The sequence below is a fragment of the Podarcis pityusensis genome, assembly GCF_964106645.2.
Source record: "Podarcis pityusensis genome assembly, chromosome: 15".
NCBI lineage: Eukaryota > Metazoa > Chordata > Lepidosauria > Squamata > Lacertidae > Podarcis > Podarcis pityusensis.
This window is the reverse complement of record NC_138040.1, coordinates 2,496,858-2,516,260: the sequence shown is the minus strand read 5'-3', so window position 1 is coordinate 2,516,260 and position 19,403 is coordinate 2,496,858. Positions and strand designations below refer to the sequence as shown.

Genomic DNA, 19,403 nt, shown 5'->3' with positions numbered 1-19,403 from the left:
AAGCCTTGTCACTAGACAGCATCCCCCAGGATACCTGGAGGCAGCTCAGTGGGCAAAAGGCAGCCCATTGGACACAGTCCACTCTGTCCTCCAACAGAAGAAAAGTCCTGCAGCTGCTAGACCAGCTCAAAGTGAGCCCATCCAGCCCAGCCGCCTGTCCTCAGGGTGGCCGACCATATTGCCCCTATGGGGAAGCCCACAAGCAGGACCTGAGTGCAACAGCAGCACCCTTTCCGCATACGATTCCCAGCGACCAGCATTTAGAAGCATCTACTGCCTCCGACGGTGGAGGGAGAACAAAGGCTATCAATGGCAGCTGGTTCACTTTGCCTAATATTAGGGCCGGCACCATCTGGGCTGGAATCGGGTGTGATGTGATCTTTCATTGGGGAAAGGAATGGGGGGGAAAGAGAGCTGCTGATACGTCAAGTGTCACCTCCTGGATCCTGGGTGGTCCCATGGAAAGGAGGGAAGGATATCTCTGGCAGGAAAGCCACACACCCCCGCCGCCCCCCAACAAGAGCGCACGCCAGCTCCGGGAGACGGGCGCCGCCTCCATCCCCCGTGGAGAGAGCTGAACACAAAAGACCCCAGGAAACAAGCTCTCTCTCGCGCACAGCTGCTTCTCCTGCCTGCTTAGCATCTCATCTCAGTGAGGGCCTCGTGCCAACCTTGGCGGACAACAAGCATGGCCACCTGTTGCACGTCCCCCCGCCCGCCCTTGCACACGCGGATAGACACACTCAAAACAAGGGAGGCCCGTGCTTCTAATTAAAAACAACAACAGCCACAGCAGAGTTGCTGGAGCCCAGCCCTGAATGGGTGAAGGGAAGGAGAGAGTCTCCCTGAGCATGCACAGAATGTCCCTTCCCCTCAAGCTGATCTGCAGGGCAAGCCAGAGCAGAAAACTGCAGCCATGTCTAGTTGTGCAAGAGAATAACATAGGAAGCTGCATCTCAGGGTCCCTTCCCTAATATTAAAAACAAAGCTCTAGTCTTCGAGGGTCTGATCTGAAGGGGTGAAAACAGGAATGCTGAAAGGGGCCTTTTATCGAGTCACACCACTGGGCCCCTTGATTTCCTGCACGGACTGGCAGCAGCTCTCCAGGGTTTTAGGCAAGGGGATGCTGGCGACTGAACCCAGGACCTTCTACACTCAAAGCTGGGGTGCTGCCACGAAAATGATGGCTCACCCACAAACTTCTCTAGTATTAAACGGAGAAGGGGGAGTCACAGCAAATCAAATTGGCACAAAAAACGCCTAAGGAGATCTGTCCTCTGCTGAGGATCCCAGGGAAATATTCTGGTCCCATCACAGAAGGTGACCTGCAGCCCCCGACACCCTGGGCCTTATCAGCCCTTCCAGGCTCAGCCGGGATGCCGTTGGCGGCTGCGCCGGATAGGAGACCCTCAGAGGTCCAGACCGCCCACGCCCCCAACAGCCCAGCAATTCTATGGCATGCATAGATGGTCCGGATCAATTCCCTGCAGACGCCCTCCAATGAAGGGGGCCTTCATCCTCAGGCATCGTCCCGGGAGCTCTGCAGCGCTTTAGGCCTCACCAGCCGCTCTGCTCCAATTCCCATCACCAGACAGTTAGCATGGCAACAGCCGCTCAGCCCCACTGGACCAGAAAGCCTGCTGGCCAATAACCACTTTCCAGAGAGAGAGTCTGGCTCCCTCCTGGCAGACAGCAAAGCAACAAGGGGAGGGAGCGCTAAGCCATCAACCTGATCTCTGCTCCCAGAAGGGGAGAAACCACTTGCCATGTTTTTGTGTGTGTGTGTGCGTGCGTGTAAACTGTTTTATATTTATGTCACTTTACAGTGGTACCTCAGGTTACATACGCTTCAGGTTACATACGCTTCAGGTTACAGACTCCGCTAACCCAGAAATATTACCTCGGGTTAAGAACTTTGCTTCAGGATGAGAACAGAAATCGTGCTCCGGCGGCGCGGCGGCAGCAGGAGGCCCCATTGGCTAAAGTGGTGCTTCAGGTTAAGAACAGTTTCAGGTTAAGAACGGCCCTCCGGAACGAATTAAGTACTTAACCACTGTATTGTACATTGTTTTGGTATGCCTAATGGGAAGCTATTAATAAACAAAATAAAAAATAATGAAAGGGAGGTGCAGCAGTGTTCGCAAAATTCATACTAGCCAATTTTTGAGGCGAGGGTGGGGGCTCCCATCCTCTGAAGTAAAGATATGCTTGACTGTTAGTGCGCACGCACGCACACACGCGCACGAAAGAGAGACAGACAGAGACTCTTGTGGACCCAGAATTCTGACACAGATCAGTGACTCGCACAGGGAGGCAACAGGCACCCTCTGCTGAAGGCACATCATCCTGCTGTGTCATGGAGTGGCCCCCCAGGACAGTAAAACAGCAGGAGAGGACACTGCCTCTGGGTTAGTTGGAGACCAGCCAGCCAATCAGCAGGAGGCACAAAAATCAGGTCAATGGTGCCTGAACGCTACATCACAACAAAACCAGCCAGGCAGAACAGTGAGAGTCAGTAATAGTCTTTACAAGGAGACCCTGCCCTGGCCCTGTGGGCTCAGTTTCCCCTTGGGGCAGCCAGTGCAAAGAAAAACAAAAACCACAGGGAATCCATGCAGATCACACACCACGACTGCACCTTGTGCTCCCTGGAAATTAAACTTTGGCACAACAAACCATGTGGGTCTTTTGATCCTCACCAACTGTCATGAGACACCCCCCCCCTCAACTTCACACCTAAAGGGATGAGACACACACATACCGTCTCTTCTTGCACCCTGTCTTAAGGGTGCTACAGTTCAAAACTGCTGATCTACCTTAAAGACTCTTGAGTACACACACACAACCCATTTCCATGTTCAAAACAAGAGCTGAGGATAAGATCTTCACCTATATAGAAGCGGACACAGAAGGTGCTGTAGGGGGTGTCAGAGCTCAAATAACTGTGGGGGGAGAGGAAAGGGGCTGCTAATTAAATCCACAAGTTCCACTCCTAACTAAATCATGCCCCACTTTATAAAAACAATTGCATGAGGGAGGGCCCCTCTCCAGACCTCCTGCAATATGAACGCCAGGGGTACAGAACAACTTTTTCACCACTGCGGTCCTTGAAGGGACCGGGTCAGCCCTTCGGAATTGCAAGCAGATGCTGTTCAGCTGAGCTGCAGCCCTTTCCTTGGAACAATAAAGCAAGATCCCGGTCCTCATGGTTTGGAATTAAGGAATGCTGGGCCAGTTTAAACAGGAACAGAGGAAGCTGCACCACTGGCTCATCCAGCTCAGGAGCATTCGATGCTAGCCAGCAGCGGCTCTCCAGGATTTTGGGCAAAGAAAACCCCCAGCCCTATCCAGAGAGTCCAGCGGCTGAACCTTAAGCGTCCTGAAAAGCAAGCTCCCCCCATCCCATCTCTCAAAGCTACAGTCAGGAAAAGGCATTAAGGCAGCCAGTCTTTTTATGCACCTCTAGAAACCTAGAGATTGCATAAACACACATGCAAAAACACTAAGGAACTTTGGGCTAGAAGATTCCAGCAAGGATAAGGCGACAGAGTGTGTGCAGGAAGGCTGGGGTGTCCCGCGCCTGGTGCAGTTAGTCCTTGGGTGTCCCCTGGAAGCCCTGAGGCAGCGTTTTTGACCCGCACGTCCCTCCGCGGTCACCTTTGAAAGGACGAAACAAAACAAAAAAATGCCAGTAGCTCCGGAGACGTTTGCACAAAGTGCGTCTCACATTCCCTGCATGTCAGCAGCCCAGGAGCGCTGACCCGTTCTCTCCTAAGAGACCAGACTTTGGGGAGAACTCATGCTGCAGTCATGCCAGCTGGGAAGGGATTGGGAGCGATCTCAGCCCCAGAACCTATTCTTTCAAAGTAGCCAGTGCTCTCTAAAAACCCCACAGAGTACACCTTCTGCACTGCTTTAAGAGTCAGTCAGCCCCAAGGTTTATGAGGTTATGAAATGAAGGTAAAAATGAAGGTCTCTTTTTAAAAAGAAATTAACCAACTTTGAGACAGCCAGAAAACATCCAAACTATCTCCCTAGCCCGAGAAGTATGGAGCCTAAACAAGTGTCAGAAGCGTCCAGCTACTCTCCTTTGCATGTCGCATCACCCTCTTAGTCCGTGAACTCCGCAAGCAGCTAGATCTCAGTATGTACAACTCCCACCCTACATTATGCCATGACCAAAAGAAGGCACCAGCAGGAGCTCAGGGTAACGGAGCTGTAGTAGCTATCTCACATGGTGGGTGGGGGATTCCCACAGCAAGGCTGTGAAGAGAAAAAAAGGGGGTCTGAAATGAAAGCTTTGGGTGTACCCTGAGAGGCAATTTGACTCCCCACCCGCCAGAGGAGGGAGAGAACTGCAAGTTGATGCGGAGTTCGGAAAAGGAGACAAATCTTGAGAACACAGCTCCCCAAAAATTTAACTGCGCAGCCACAAAAGTGATGCCTTTCACTGCAGCAGGAGACAGTAGCATATGCACCAGTCATTTCTCCCCTCTCCCCCTCCCAAAATAAGCAGAGAGATGCAAGCAAGAGCAACCCCCAGCCCACCCTGTGCACCTTTTGACGAAGGAGCTTGCTGCGCACCCGGCCCCACAGCCTGGACCCGGTGTTGGGGGCGGTCCGCTTGCCCTCGGAGGCTTCTTCCTCCAAGCTGTCCAGGGAGCAGTGGTCCAGCCGCTCAGAGGCCAGGTTGAGCGGGCATTCAGGGGTTTGCACCAGCACCTCTGTCATCTTGCTGGCTTTCTCCCCACTTCGGGGGGGGGGTTTGCTTGGGTGCAGGGAGCACCCCCGGAAATCAGCAATGGATGAGGAGATGCCAAAGATTTCCGAGAGGGTCTGCTCTCCTTTTTGGCTAGCAGTTTGAGGCGGGGGGCATCCTGGAGGCAGCCGGTTCCCGTGCAACCTCAGAGACTTTGCAAGAAAGAGCCCCTCATCTCTCCAGCATCCTCTCCGACTTGACTTGAGGGGAACACTCCCTCTCACGGCTGGAGCAAGGAAAGCCCCCTTCCTAGCAGCTTCTCCACCCCCCCTTTCCCCCTACTGGGTTAACCCCTTAAGCGCCAGGCTGTTTCCCTCTTCCCTAAGTCATGCACAGACTTTCTCAAGAGGATTAGTCGCTGGGTTGCCAGTGGCCCGTGGGTTGGTGCCTTTTAGGGGGTGGGCAGCTCTCGATAAAAGCAGCATCAATATCTCCCTGTGCTGGATCATCAGATGGAGGCGCTAACCCATCTGTCCCTGTGAGCGGCCAGCCAGATGTCCCCTCCTGAGCACAAGCTACCAAAACAAGTCAGTTTCCGACCCCCTTTGCTCCGTTATTTGGTCTAGATTCTTTTATATCAGACAGAAAATCAGTGGAAAACTTGTAGATGCTGCTGCTAATTGGTAGATCTGCGAGCAAAAGAATTCACAGGGTTGAGAATTAAGCTAAGTAAGGATTGTTGGGTTGCTAACATTCTAAGTTTGTTATAATTTTCTTTCCCTCCTCTATTTTATACTAAAAACAACCCTGTGAGCTAGACCAGGCTGAGAGATATCACCCAATATGCTAAGCAAGGATGCAAATCTGTGGGCTTGTCCTACTCAGGGGAGACCCATTGGAATTAAAGAACATAAGGCAGGCATGTTCATTAATTTCAGTGGGTCTACTCTGAGCAGAACTAGCCTTGGATAAAATCCTGCGTCTCCACACTTTTCAGTCCAATACTCAAATGGATATACTAAACCGGCACTTATCTACGAAGGGATTTTGTGGCCCAGCTATTACCTGGCGCTCTGAGATTGCGGCAGGCGTTCAAGATTGAGCACGATTCCCTCACAGTGCAGGTGTGCATTTCAACACATGCTCTCTGCGAGAACACACAGAACCTGAAGCCAAAGCGCTTCCATTTTTTAACGACATAAAGCCTTACACCAGACCATTAGTCCATCTAGGCCATTAGTCCGTCTAGGCCAGTTTACTCTGACTAGCAGCTGCTTTTCAGGGTCTCAAGCACACAGAGTCCTCCCCAGACTTCCCCAACCTGGTGCCGTCAGGGACTACGAGTCTCGTTGGCCCCAGCCAGCAATCAGCTTTTTAAAGTCTTGTCAGCAAGCCCTGCAGTGAAGTACAGTGGTACCAACGGTTAAGAACTTAATTCGTTCTGGAGGTCCGTTCTTAACCCAAAACTGTTCTTAACCTGAGGTACCACTTTAACTAATGGGGCCTCCTGCTGCTGCTGCTGCTGCTGCTGCTGCTGCCGCCGCACGATTTCTGTTCTCATCCTGAAGCAAAGTTCTTAACCCGAGGTACTATTTCTGGGTTAATGGAGTCTGTAACCTGAAGCGTCTGTAACGCGAGGTACCACTGTATAAACGCGACTCCTTCTGACAACCTGCTGGTGAAGGAAGGCCCTGCCTTCCAGTGTCAAGAACTGGCTGCGGTGACTCATGAGCAAGCAACAGGCCCCGGCTCTCTGTCCATGCTCAGAGGCACTTGCACCATGCCACATAACCCAGGCGTGGAAAACAGGTGCCGGGGGTACATCACGGCTCACGTTAGGTCTTTCATAATACTAAAAGATGGTAAGGTTTGCATTTTTGGATCACACCCAAGGATGAAACACCGCCCCCCCCCCGACAAAACCAGTGGTCTTTAACACATCCTGATTCCCCTGCTTGATGTGGTCAAGAACACCAGGTTTCCACCAATGTCTCCATCTGTCTCTCCTTCCATCCCTCTCCCTCGGAGTAGAAGCAAGAGTTAAACAGCAAGCTCAGTTTGGAATGTTCCTTTGAAAATGAGAAGCCAATGTGGTGGTGATGGGAGGGGGGCAGACAGCAGCAGAGGCCTCCTCCTTCTCCTCCTTTAAACCTCCAGGATTCCCCCATAAGCTGGCCTCATTCTCTGCCCCCATTCCCAGCTGGAAGGCACCTGTCAGCAATCAGGGGCATCCTGAAGAGGGTCCTCCAAGGCCACAAAAACCTTAAAACTCCGAAGTTGGGTGGTGCTGGGGGGGGGGGAACATCTGTGTCCCCTGCCCAAAATGCTGCAAGACTCCTAGCACAGCCAACAGGTCAGGGATGGTGACAATCCGGAATCATTGGCTCATCCGTTCAAAACAACCCAACCGATTATCAAGGTCATCAGTCTTGTTGGATTAATTAAACTCAATAGTTTTAATTGGATTTCGAACAAATGTGCAATTAATCGTTACTGCTTTGAATTTTATTGTATTATTATCTTCTTTAGTGGGTTGTGCAGATCACTATTCTGAATGCTTTTTATAGGGTAGGGGGGAACTGCGGGTGAGTATATGGAACCAGCAGGGAGGGGGGCAGGGCCCCCCAAAAAAAGTTTGGGAACCACTGACGTAGATATAACAGGGCAAAATAAGCAGAGTTTCTAAAACAAAAAAGGAGAAGTCTGTTTCACAAATTCCCCAGCTAGAATTAAGAACAAAACGTTCTGTCCTCACAGTGGCCAACCAGATGTCTCAGCAAGAAGCCCACATGCAGGGCCATAACAGGTTCGACAGCTTGAAGCAGCTAGTCGGTAAGGGAAATGCACTCTGCTTGTGGCACAGAGGCACTCTGCTTTTATTTAAGAGAGAAATATGCAATCTAAGCCTAGCAGCTGCACACACACCTCAAAGGAGCTTGTCAATGCAGCCAGTGCGGTCAGAGTGTCAAACTAGGAGCTGGGAGACCTGGGTTCAAATCCCAACTTGGCCATGAAGCTCACTGGGTGTGACCTGGGGCCAGTCACTGCCTCTCAGCCTAACCCATCTCACAGGGTTGTTGTGGGGATTAACTCAGGTGTCTCTCAGCAGTTGCCCTAGATTCCCAAACTTGGGTCTCCAGCTGTTTTTGGACTACAACTCCCATCATCCCTAGCTAGCAGGACCAGTGGTCAGGGATGATGGGAACTGTAGTCCAAAAACAGCTGGAGACCCAAGTTTGGGAAACACTGGTCTAGACTTTGACTTTCCATTTTAAAAACAAGCAAGTCTCTAGCCTTTCTAGAAAGAAAGTTACGGTGCAAAGTGTGCAGGGACCTTCTAAGCCGTTTCTGTGAAATGAGAATGTGATGTGCACACCTTTTTTTTTGTTTTTCCTGGTGCTGAGGAATGCTCCCTGTTGCTTACTCGACAGCAACAGCACCTGCGTTTCTGTGCTTGTGCAAAATCAATATTGTGCAATCTCTACAATCAGGACCAGCAGGACACAGCTGACTCCCCATGGTCAGTATAAGGTTGTTGGGGTGGCTGACTCTCTAATTTTGCATTATGCCCCCCCCTCCTGCTGCCATTTTGTGACTGGCGCCTACAGCACTCAAAATCTGAAACATGCCCTCTGGTCCCAAAAAGGTTGGCGAGTCCCATACTATACCGTGTTCGGTAAAAGGAACAGCTGAGACCTTATCCTTGCAGTCCAGGGTTGTTACTCTCCTAGTCACTCCCTTTCCCTGAACTAATTACAGTTTGTGCTGGACCGTAGCTAACAAGGCAAAAACTATTATTACTGCAAGTAGCTCAAAATGCTGATTGACGCTGCGCCGCTTCAGAGACTTTGCTGATTTGTGGCTGCTGTTTAATTCCATCTGCTGACGAACTGCCCAGAGCACTGTTTGATTGAGGGAGGCTGATACGTAAATAACATGCAGTTGATCCATAAGGAGGCAGAGAGCACAGCTGCTATCAGGAAAAAGGCCTTTTTTTTAAAGGAAATACTCCCTGGGCCTCTCCAGAGAGCCTCTGCATTGTGCATTCATAATGGTTCTCGGGGTGGTGATATTATTATAAACAAGAATAATACTGAATGGCTTCCGAAGAGGATTGGACAAATGAAGAACCTCAGATGTAGTTCCTGCTGGATCAGGCCAATGGCCCATCTCGTCCAGCATCCTTTTCTCACAGGGGCCACCCAGAGTCCTGCGTACGAAACCTGCACGCAGGACTGGACCGCAAGAGCCCTCGCCCCTCCTGAGGTTTCCACCAAGTGGTATTCAGAAGCATGGCTAGTAGCATAGATAGCCCTCTCCTCCTCCCTGAATTTGTCTAATCCTCTTTTAAAGCCACCCAGGTTGGAGGCCATCCCTGCCTCATGTGGGAGGGAGTTCCGTAGTTTAACTGTGGGCTGCGTGAACAAGTCCTTCCTTTCATCTCTCCTGAATCTTCTCTATACACTTTCTCCATGCCATGCCTCAATTTATACACTTTTGTCTTCTACTCATGGAAGACAACACTGGCCATGATGCCTCTGTATATCAGGTGGTGGTAATCGCAAGTGGGGAGAGCACTGCTGATGTGCTGAGGTGAAAACAGGGTGCTGGATGAGATGGGCCATTGGCCTGATCCAGCAGGCTCTATGTAGGCTCAGCACCACCATCACCGCTGCCGCCACTGCCGCCACTACTAGGAAACCAGGGGTTGGTCCAGCTGCCTCTAGCCAAATCCTTCCAATACACAGAAGGTCAATCTTAGGCCATGTGCCACCATTACAAGCCCCATGAACCTCACAAGACCACCTTCCCAGGGCTCTGTGCACCACGGCGAGACAGAGCAAGTTGCATGCCACTGACCCCGAGGGTCTTCTCCCCCCAAGCCAGGCCTCCCACCTAATTGAAGCCAGAAACAGGTCTCCTGGCTTGACAAAAGGGCTCTTGTCTGCACAGCTCTCCTGGCCGGACGGGGGGGGGGGGGGCTCAGAGGCACTGGGGGGGGGGGAGGCTTGGAACCTGGAGGGGTGGGGAGAAAGAGGCTGCAAAACAACACAGATCTGGGATGGACTGAGGACACGGCGGTCTGTGCAGGATTCTGCCCATAGGTTTAGTCTAAGCTGCTTTGTCTCTCCCGGGACGAGGGAAAAGACTTTGGGGTCTGGTTGAAAAGAGGAACCACCTTCAGCATCCAAGGAAAGGTGGATTTGTCTGGCACCCTAGAAAGTCACTGTCTGTCCGTGCAGATATTCCCAGCCCTACCTGGAGATGCTGAGGATTGAAGCAGGGACCTTCTGCATTTGAAGGAGGGGCTCTACCACAGAGCCAAAGCTCACCCTCTAACAAAGAAACAAGATTCCAGTCCTCATTGTTCTGAGTTAAGCCTCACGTGGGGCAAAAAGGTTCCTGCATTGCAGGGGGTTGGACTGGATGACCCTCATGGTCCCTTCCAACTCTACAGCTCTATGATTCTAAGGGCTCGTTTCAGCAGGAAGACAGGAAGCTACCTTATGCTGGGCCCATTCATTGGTCCAACTTGCTGGGTATTTTCTGCAGCAGCTCTCCAGGCTACCAGGCGGGAAGCCTGTCCCAGCCCTACTGCATGGGCTCTACCACAGGCCTCTTGGCCCTCCTTGCCTTGCCCACATCTCCTACCCCCGTCCCCGCAGCACAGCACACATACCACTGGGCACTGCCTATCACAGGCAGCCTGGCCGAGCTGTGGCCACTGGGGAGCTCCTTGGTTCCCAGGATTCCCCTGCCCGCCCCCAAGGTTCACACGGCTGGAATCTCCACACACCCAGCGGCCATGACTCATGCTCCTTGATGCAAGCCTCCTTTGCGATGACACGGCCACGCTGTTTCCATCCACTGCCTCCCCTCCAGACGCAGAAGCTGCTCCAGGCTAGGAGGCCTCCAGCATTTCCTAAGAACATCCGAAGAGAGCTGGCCGCAGCTGGATCAGGCCAAAAGGGGCCCATCTAGTCCTGTCCTCACAGCGGCCAAGCAGATGCCCCCAAGGAGGAGCAGGACCTGAACACAACAGAAGCAACTTTCTCCCTGCATGCAATTCCCAGCAAAGGCAAAGATTAGGCAATTTCGTGGAGGACACGACTATCAGTGGCTACTAGCCCAAGTGGCTACGTTCTGTGTCCACCGTCAGAGGCTCTGAATATAATACCACTTGCTGGGAACCACGAGTTTGGAGAGTGCTATCGCTTATTATTATGTTATTATCCTTCAAGAACCTCAAAGTAGCAGCATAGTTCTGTTCCCTGCCCACCTCTCCATGTTATCTTCACTACAACCCTGTGGGGTGTGTGCCTGACTCAGTTTAGTCTGTTTGCACATGCGACGTTGAGGTTAATGGTTGAAAACCAGCCCTGAAACTTCATATACAAACAGCCTCCTCTCTGCGCCCCCCCCCAGCCTCTGCTGTGTCAAGAACAGAACCGCCTTCCCTTCAAACCCCCCCCCCCCCAACTAACAGGGACACACAGACATGCTCCTTTTCATTCAGCCCAACTAGATCTCTCTTCAGGGCACAAATAGTTTAGAAGAACCTAACAGAAGCCAATGGGAAGGGGGGCTTGAGAAAGAAACACTCCCCACAGCCCCCACTAATACAGACACCTTCCCTTCAATATGACACCAATAGATCTTTTATTACTCTGTGTCTGGTGAGCATCCTATTCAGGCAGGTGCTAATATTTCTTCCTCCACTCTCATTATCCGCCTCTCCCAATTGGAGAGGAACTCAACAGTTGTCTTAGCAACTGTTGCTAGAGCAACCGTGGGATAAAGATGATATGGGGCAGTGTGTGTGTGTGTGTGTGTGTGTGTGTGTGTTTATCGGAGGAGTGGGGGGGAGGGGCTGGAAAAGCAGGCAGAAGGCAGTCCTGGGAGCAGAGCAGGCTTGCTCCAATTGTTTAGATATATCTGCTTCAACTGATTCATAAGGAGGGAGAATTTCCACTGTTGCCCCTTCTCCAGTCAGGGCAGGGCAGCAGAGGGAAAAGATGCCACTTTCTTCCCAATGGTTCCTGGCCCAGACCCAAGGGGCTACTCAGTTAAGAGGAGTCTGATGGATCAAGCCAGTGACCCATCTAGTCCAGTAACCTGTTCTCACAGGGGCCAAGCAGGTGACCCAAATGGAAGACCACAAGCTGGTAGCTTTTGATATTCCCCTCCTCCTCCATGAATTTGTCTAATCCGCTTTTAAAGCCACCTGAGTTAGTGACCATCACTGCTTCCTGTGAGAGAGAGTTTAACTATGCGCTTGCATGAATAAAGCCTTCATTTTATCTGTCCTGAATGGTTGCATGCAGCCCTGCTTGGGAGGGTATGGGACTTGCATGTCTCAAACAGCAGACTCCCTCCTCATGCTGCTTGGGCACCTCACTGGAAAAACAGCTGGGAGATTTGAGACATATGCAAATAAGGACTTTGTCAGGCAGCCAGAAGTTAAACTGTGGAACTCACTGCTGCAAGAGGCGGGGATGGCTTTGAAAGAGGATTGGATAATTCAAGGAGAAGGGATGCTGGACTAGGTGGGCCCCCTTTGGCCTGATCCAGCAGACAGGTACTTATTAAATTCTTATGAGTTTTAATCTGATTTTAGTCTATTGCTATTTTAACTTGTTGAAAGTCTGAAATTATTGTTGTGAATTTTCTAATGGATAATTTTATTGTTTTATCTTTTTTGTAAGCCGCTTGAGGGTTTTGTTTCTTTTTACCATCAACTGGTTATAAATTTTATGAAACAAACAAACAAACAAATAAAATTGTGTTTGCAAGATATGGCACCAGAGTCCCAGCATTCAAATGTAGATGAAGAAAACTCACACTGAAGCTTTGTACAGGTCTTTGGATCCAGGTTTCCTCCACACCCCTCCCCAAAACTATCCTGTGGCAATTTAAGTTTCTATTGCACCTCAGAAAAAAACTTAGAAAAATAAACCAAAACCCAAAAGCAGACAACACATTGCTATGAGAACACTCAGACACCCAGCAAAACAGTCAGTCTGCTCACAGACTCTGATGGTGCCTCAGCCTGTGCCAGTTTTTTAAAATAGTGGCAACTCTACATTATTCTGGAATCATCACCGAAGAACAAATCATCTCCCTTTTTGAAGGATGGGCCATTTGAGACACATCTTTGAAAAGCCAGCAGGGTATTTCTCTCCCTGGGTCAGAGGACAGCCGAGTAAATAGAGAACTAGGTCAATCGTACAACAGTAGAGATGTGAGTCACTTGGAAACTTAGTCTCCCTAAAAACTGCAGGTGGTGTCCGCCAAAATTTGGAAAGAGTGAGTTACCTTTGCAGATAAAATTCACTGAAACTGAATAGAGAGTCCACAAAGTAAGTTGTACCAGGGAAGCCCTTTGCCAGTTTGGGGCCTCCAGATCTTTTGGAGTCCAGCTGCCATCAGCTACAGCTGGCACGGCCAGCTGTTTTCGACTACAATTCCCACCAGCTCCATCCATGTTTTGGAATCCATCTCCCATCAGCCCCAGCTAGTCCTGCACATCTATAAGGCATCTGTTCAGCAAAGGCTGTGCTAGGGAGAGACCATCACACAGGCCTAGGAGAAGGGAACTCTCCCTGCATAAATGTGCCACAGGTTTTTTTATCTGATGCAAAGCCACCCTGAAGGGCGTTAAGACTCCAAAGAACCACATTTCTAGAACTAGACGTATTCCACTTTGATGCCAAGATTTGACCCTCTGCAAGCCAAGTACAATTTGCGCCCCTTGTCGGAGACCAGATACACTCCAGAACGTGCTTGCGAACATACAGATGGGCTGGAGACAAGAAGCAGGAAGCCAGACATAGCCGCAGCATGCCAGAGAGGAAAGAGGAAAAAGCAAGCCCACCCACGGAGAGCCTGGCAGAGTGGCACAAAGGAAGTGGTGCCGCCTGCAGCTTGGCACCCAGGGAGACGGGTTGAACTGTGTCGCTTTGGCATCCTAGCAAGTGGAGGAGCAAAGGGCCTCTTGATCAATGCCCCCAAACAAGGCATGTGATCCCTGGAGCAAGGATTGCCAATAATGGCCTGAAGGGCACTCACTTTTAAAAAGGAAGGCAAGGTAGTAGTAGTAGTAGTAGTAAAGGTAAAGGGACCCCTGACCGTTAGGTCCAGTCGCTGACGACTCTGGGGTTGTGGCGCTCATCTTGCTTTATTAGCTGAGGGAGCCGGAGTACAGCTTCCAGGTCTTGTGGCCAGCATGACTAAGCCACTTCTGGCTAACCAGAGCAGAGCATGGAAACGCCGTTTACCTTCCCACCGGAGCGGTACCTATTTATCTACTTGCACTTTGACGTGCTTTCGAACTGCTAGATTGGCAGGAGCAGGGACCGAGCAACGGGAGCTCACCCCGTCACGGGGATTCGAACTGCCTACCTTCTGATCGGCAAGTCCTAGGTTCTGTGGTTTAACCCACAGCGCCACCCACTGTGTAGTAGTGTAGCAGTAGTAATATATTATTTATACCCCTCCCATCTGGCTGGGTTTCCCCAGCCACTCTGGGCAGCTCCCAACAGAATATTAAAAACATGATAAAAGATCAAACATTAAAAACGTCCCTAAACAGGGCTACTTTCAGATGCCTTCTAAAAGTCAGAGAGTTATTTATTTCCTTGACACGTGATGGGAGGGCGTTCCACAGGGCGGGCGCCACTACCGAGAAGGCCCTCTGCCTCATTGCTGAAAAGCAACAACCAAGAAGACCTTGTGGCTTGGAAACAAAACACTGCCTCACACCAAGGAACATCCCACATGTTCTCTCACTTACCTTCTCCAAGATAACTACCACCGCCTTGGCAATATGTACCAGAGACTGTCCCATTAGGAGGCAGACGTCTCACCCATTTTGCAAAAAAAAAAAAAAAAAAAAAAAAAAAAACACCACAAAAAAACCCCCAAAACAACTCCACTTTTGTGATTCTTCCGTCACTTCGTACTACATGCTGGGGTGGTATCGCTGAGCTTCAGGGGCAGGACAACATGAATGCATCTCTTCTTGAGGTGCTAGCTTTCTGCATACGGGTGTTTGCAACGTGGAGGGTGGTATGGTGGTATGGCGGTATTAGATGCCATCTCTGCAAAATTCCACAATGCCCGTTCCCCTTCCCACTCTCATGCCCGCGTGGCCCTACCTGGACCTGCCCCTTGCCCATGATCTTGTCCACGATCTCGTTGTTGTCCTTGTTCATCTTGCTCTTGTCGTAGCATTTCTCGTAGCAGAGGATCCGCAGTGACTGCGAGCCCTCCAGCTCAATCTCAAACTCCTGCAGAAGTGGGGCAGAGCAAAGAGGGGAGAAGAGGAGAGTGAGTGGGGACACTGGGAAGGGTGGGGAGATGGGCGTGTTTGCTGTGTCGCTCAGGGAAGGACCATCGCTCAGCAAGAGCCTCTGCTTTACATGCAGAAGGTCTCAGGTTTCAATTTCCGACAGCTTCTCCAGGTAGGACTGAGAACGTCCCTTCCCTGAAACACTGGAGAGCTGTTGCCGGTCATAATAACAATAACAATAATAGTAATAATAATTTATTTCTTATGCCCTGCCCATCTGAATGGGTTGCCCCACCCACTCTGGGTGGCTTCCAACAAAATACAAACATTAAAAGCTTACTAAAATAGGGCTGCCTTTAGATGTCTACGAAAACTCATATGATTGTTTCTCTCTCTGACATCTGGTGGGAGGGTGCCACCACCGAGAAGGCCCTCTGCCTGGTTCCCTGTAACTTCACTTCTTGCAGTGAGGAAACTGCCAGAAGGCCCTTGGAGTTGGACCTCAGTGACCGGGCTGGACAATGGGGATGGAGACGCTCCTTTGGGTATACAGTCGGGGTGGACAGTATTGGCAGTCAATTGTCTTTGCATAAAGAAGGTCCCAGGTTCAATCTCTAGCACCTTCAGGTAGGGCTGGGAATGTCCCTCCTGGTCTGAAATCCGAGAGAGCTGCTGCCAATCAGTGCGGACAACACTAAACCAGATGATCTGATTGAGCGGCTTGCCATGCGTCTGAAAAATTCCAGACATGTACAGAAATTGGACGCCTAAAATGGCGTCCAGGGGAATTTTTTTTGAATTTTAAGAGATGTCAGGAATTTCTGGGACGTATGGCAACCTCCCCCCCCGGGGGTTTTCCATTTTTGGGGGGTGTTTAAAAAAAAAATTCTGGGGGAGGCTGTGCCCCGCCAGCAGTGGAAGTGACAAGAGGTCACTTCCCTAGGCTGGTGGAGGAGAGGGAGGTGGCGGGGGAGGGAGGTGACGCCGTCAACATGAACCTGCCCATTTTCGGGTTTTCTGGGTGGGGGGAGTTCGCAGGTTTTATCGCTTTTTTTATTTATCTATTCCTGATGGAGCTGGGCAGAGTGACCACCTAGAGTGACCATCCAGCCTTTGAGAGTCTCCCTTCCGCAACGGAGTGAGCGCAGCCAGAGGGAGGACGCATGCGCAGCAGAATAGGGCGCTTGAGGCTTGAGGGGCTAGCAGTGAGAGGCACATTCTTACTCCTCCACCTCCTTAAGCATCAAGGAGCATTAAATTTAAAAAATAAAATAAAAACCAAGGCAGTTAAAAAGAACGCCTCTTCTCATCTGTGGGTAGCTCAACAACTTGGGTTAAAAAGGTAGCTTCCAATGTTACGATTTAAATCAGCCCTTAATCTGGAAGCATGAGGACTAGAATCTTGCTTTATTTTTAGGGGAAGAGCTGTTGCTCAGTGGCAGAGCTTTGGCTTTGCATGAAGAAAGTCCCAGGTCCAGTGCACAACGGCGTCTTCAGGTAGGGCTGGTATAAGACTCCCAGCCTGAAACCCTGGAGAGCTGCTGCCGGTCAGTTTGGACAACACTGAACTTGATGGGCTGGTGGACAGAGCAGCTTCCGGTGTTCTCATTGAAACCAGCCCTTAATTCAGAACTGTGAGGACTAGGCTTGCTCACCTCATTCCACTGGGGTTCGGTCGTGTCCCGGAACACCCGTGTCTTGGCTTTGCTGACAAAATAGCCGAAAGAGTCGACTTCCAGCGTGCAGTAGAGGTCTGGGAATAGGGAGAAGAGACATGTGAGGCAATCTTCCTGCCACCCTGCACCTCAAGGGGGGAAGACTGGATACTTCTAACTGGGAAGGGCACCACTGAAAACCGATCAGTTAGATTAACTGATGGATCAAATGCTTTTGATTGCTCAATCAGCCAGCAGGTTAATTAAAACAAATAAATAAATGCAGTAATAATAATTCTACGGCGTTGTAATCTAACACAGTTCTACGCAGGGCGGACTCGTCATTAGTCCTAGATGAATCAAATAATTGTAGAGATGGAAGGAACCCCGAGGGTCATCTAGTCCAACCCTCTGCAAGGCAGGAATCTTTTGCCCTGCATGGGGCTCAGGCCCACAACCCTGAGATTTACTGTCTCATGCTCTACAGACAAAGACGCCGTTGTGACAAACCCAGCCGTGCTTTTGTCTAAAAGCAAGAGAAGTCTTGCATAGCCTTTAGGTTCCAGAATTATCATATTTTCTTATAAGCAACTGTGGTAAGTTAATGGACTGATGGGAGTAAGACGTGCACAATTAAAAACAGACAAATATTTCTTTAAATGGGGAATTGGCTGGCTCAGAATCACCACTTTTCCAGCTTCTTCAGATGCAGAATATCTATTTAGCAAACAAACACCACCCCCAGAATTGCACTAGAAGCCAAGAGCAGCCTGAGAGATGGTGTTTGCTGATTTGTTAGCCTGCACTTTGCCGCTTCATCTGAGGGTGAAACGAGCCTGGGAAGATCTCAAACAGAAAGCCAAAAAATAAAAATCAGGTCGATAAGGGAGGGGCCTGAAGAGCAAAGCAGGAGGGAGAGGGAAGCCCCCAGCTCCTTGACAGGTGGTAGCTCAGTGGAGCCTGCAGAAAAGGCCAAGCAGCAAGAAGCAGCAGTTGCAATCTCTGGCCCCTTCCTATGCCAAGCCACTGCTGGCTCAAATCACAGAACGGGGCAGGGGAGAAACCAAAAATGCAGACATCCCCCCCCCCCAAAAAAAACCCAGAAGCAGCACTCACTAGCAGATTGTTTGAAGCCCGTGGCAGAGTGGACGATAACATGTAAGAAGCCGTACATCCCAGGAGATTCGTCATCTGTGGAGAAACAAAGAACCACCCAAAGAGAAAGCTATTAGATTTGTTTGTTTGTTTGTTTTTCCGGTTGCAATCATTATTATTTGAACAAGCTTTGAGTGGAACTGCTTGGGCTGCTAAGTTGAAGCAATTAATTAAAGGGCCCAGGAAATGACTAATGGAAGAAGACTCAGAAGGGTTGTCTTAGTCCACACCAAGTAAGATCGACGCTGCTAAAAGGCAGCTTTGGTAGGGCTGCAACGTTTAATCTGGGCACCTGTGGTGATTCTTTTAACCTTCATCTGATCTGTGAGGACCAAAGCCCCCAGCCCCAGCACACCTTTCACACATACAGCTGCAGAGCAGGCCATCCAGGGAATTGCCACAAATTGTCACCTGTACAAGCTCCCCAAATTTCAGCCCTTTACCATTTATTGCTTTCCCCTTCTGGAAACACAAAACCACCCGAGGCATAAGATGACCTCCAAATGCGTTGAATTTTGCCATTGGGGTGCGTATACTAACTCAGCCAATGTTAGTGGGCTAGGGGAGTAAAGCACTCCCTCATTTTCCCCTAGGGAATCCGCCAGAAAAAGGTCACGAAAGCGTGTGGGGTGTCAAAAGGTTGGCACAAACTTGATTTCTCTTAACCAAAGATGATTTTTTTGGGTTTCTTAATGGGGTCAGAAAAAACACTCCACAACACTCCTAATGTTAGTTCTCAGCTGTAACGAAAGGATTTCTAGACAGTTTACCATATTTTCATAACTTTTTCCCTTTAAAAGATACAAGTTTTTGTTGCTTGTAAATGCCGCTGAAAATAACCCACAACACAGTGGAAATCTCAATGGGATAGAAAGTGCCCCCAAAACTGTTAATGCGATTTTCTTTCACACTTTGGATGAAGGTTAATTGAACATTACATGTTTTGTTTATTCTATAAAAATGTATAAAACAAACTTTTTTTAAAAAAATGCCACTATGCCTCTGCTAATAATAATAATTAATAATAATAATAAAAACAAAGACAGAATAATGAATAATAATAATATATAAAATTATATTATTATATATAAAAAATATAAATTATTATATATAAAATAATTAATAATAATAAAACAAAGACAGAAGAACACAGAGAACACAGGAAGGCAGTTTAGCCATGATGTCAGGAATCTCAGAAACACACTGCGGGGATAAGAGACACAGCCTTATATACATGGCGGCATCTAGTGGTGGGACAGAGATGTAAACCCGTAAACACAGAGATGCGGCCTATAACCTGAGGCCTGTAGGACATGGTTGGCAACTTTTGTTGCTTGGGCAGGCCCTGGACTGGTACCCAAACTGGCATGAGCTGTGTGGTTCTTCTACTTCTGGTGGTGGCAGAATCTCAGCAAGGGGGAGGACAGGGCAATTGGAGCATTTCTGCACTTGGCTGTAGGCAAAAGTGTACAGCACTGCTTTATGGCAGCTGGTGCCCACTGGGACTGGTAGAGTAGAAGGCAGGGAGCCTGACAGTAGGTGGCGCCAGAGCCAATGGAAGGTGCTGCCAACTAATTCTAGGGCAGACCAAGACTGGTGAGAC

General features: G+C 49.7%; 1 protein-coding gene across 5 annotated transcripts in view; it reads right to left on the bottom strand.

Annotated features, from left to right (window-relative positions):
- The window catches only part of ABR (ABR activator of RhoGEF and GTPase), a 114,327-nt gene that overhangs the window by 16,073 nt on the left and 78,851 nt on the right, over positions 1–19,403 (bottom strand). For 4 of the 5 annotated variants that reach the window (XM_080982848.1, XM_080982849.1, XM_080982850.1 and 1 more), the window contains 3 exons: positions 17,762–17,836; positions 16,646–16,743; positions 14,857–14,988 (listed from right to left, as the gene is read on the bottom strand). In XM_080982848.1, coding sequence (XP_080838974.1) covers positions 14,857–14,988; positions 16,646–16,743; positions 17,762–17,836 — 305 coding nt within the window. Of the gene's footprint in view, positions 1–4,557; positions 4,979–14,856; positions 14,989–16,645; positions 16,744–17,761; positions 17,837–19,403 lie in introns of those variants that run through there. The other variant, XM_080982852.1, reaches the window with a different exon arrangement.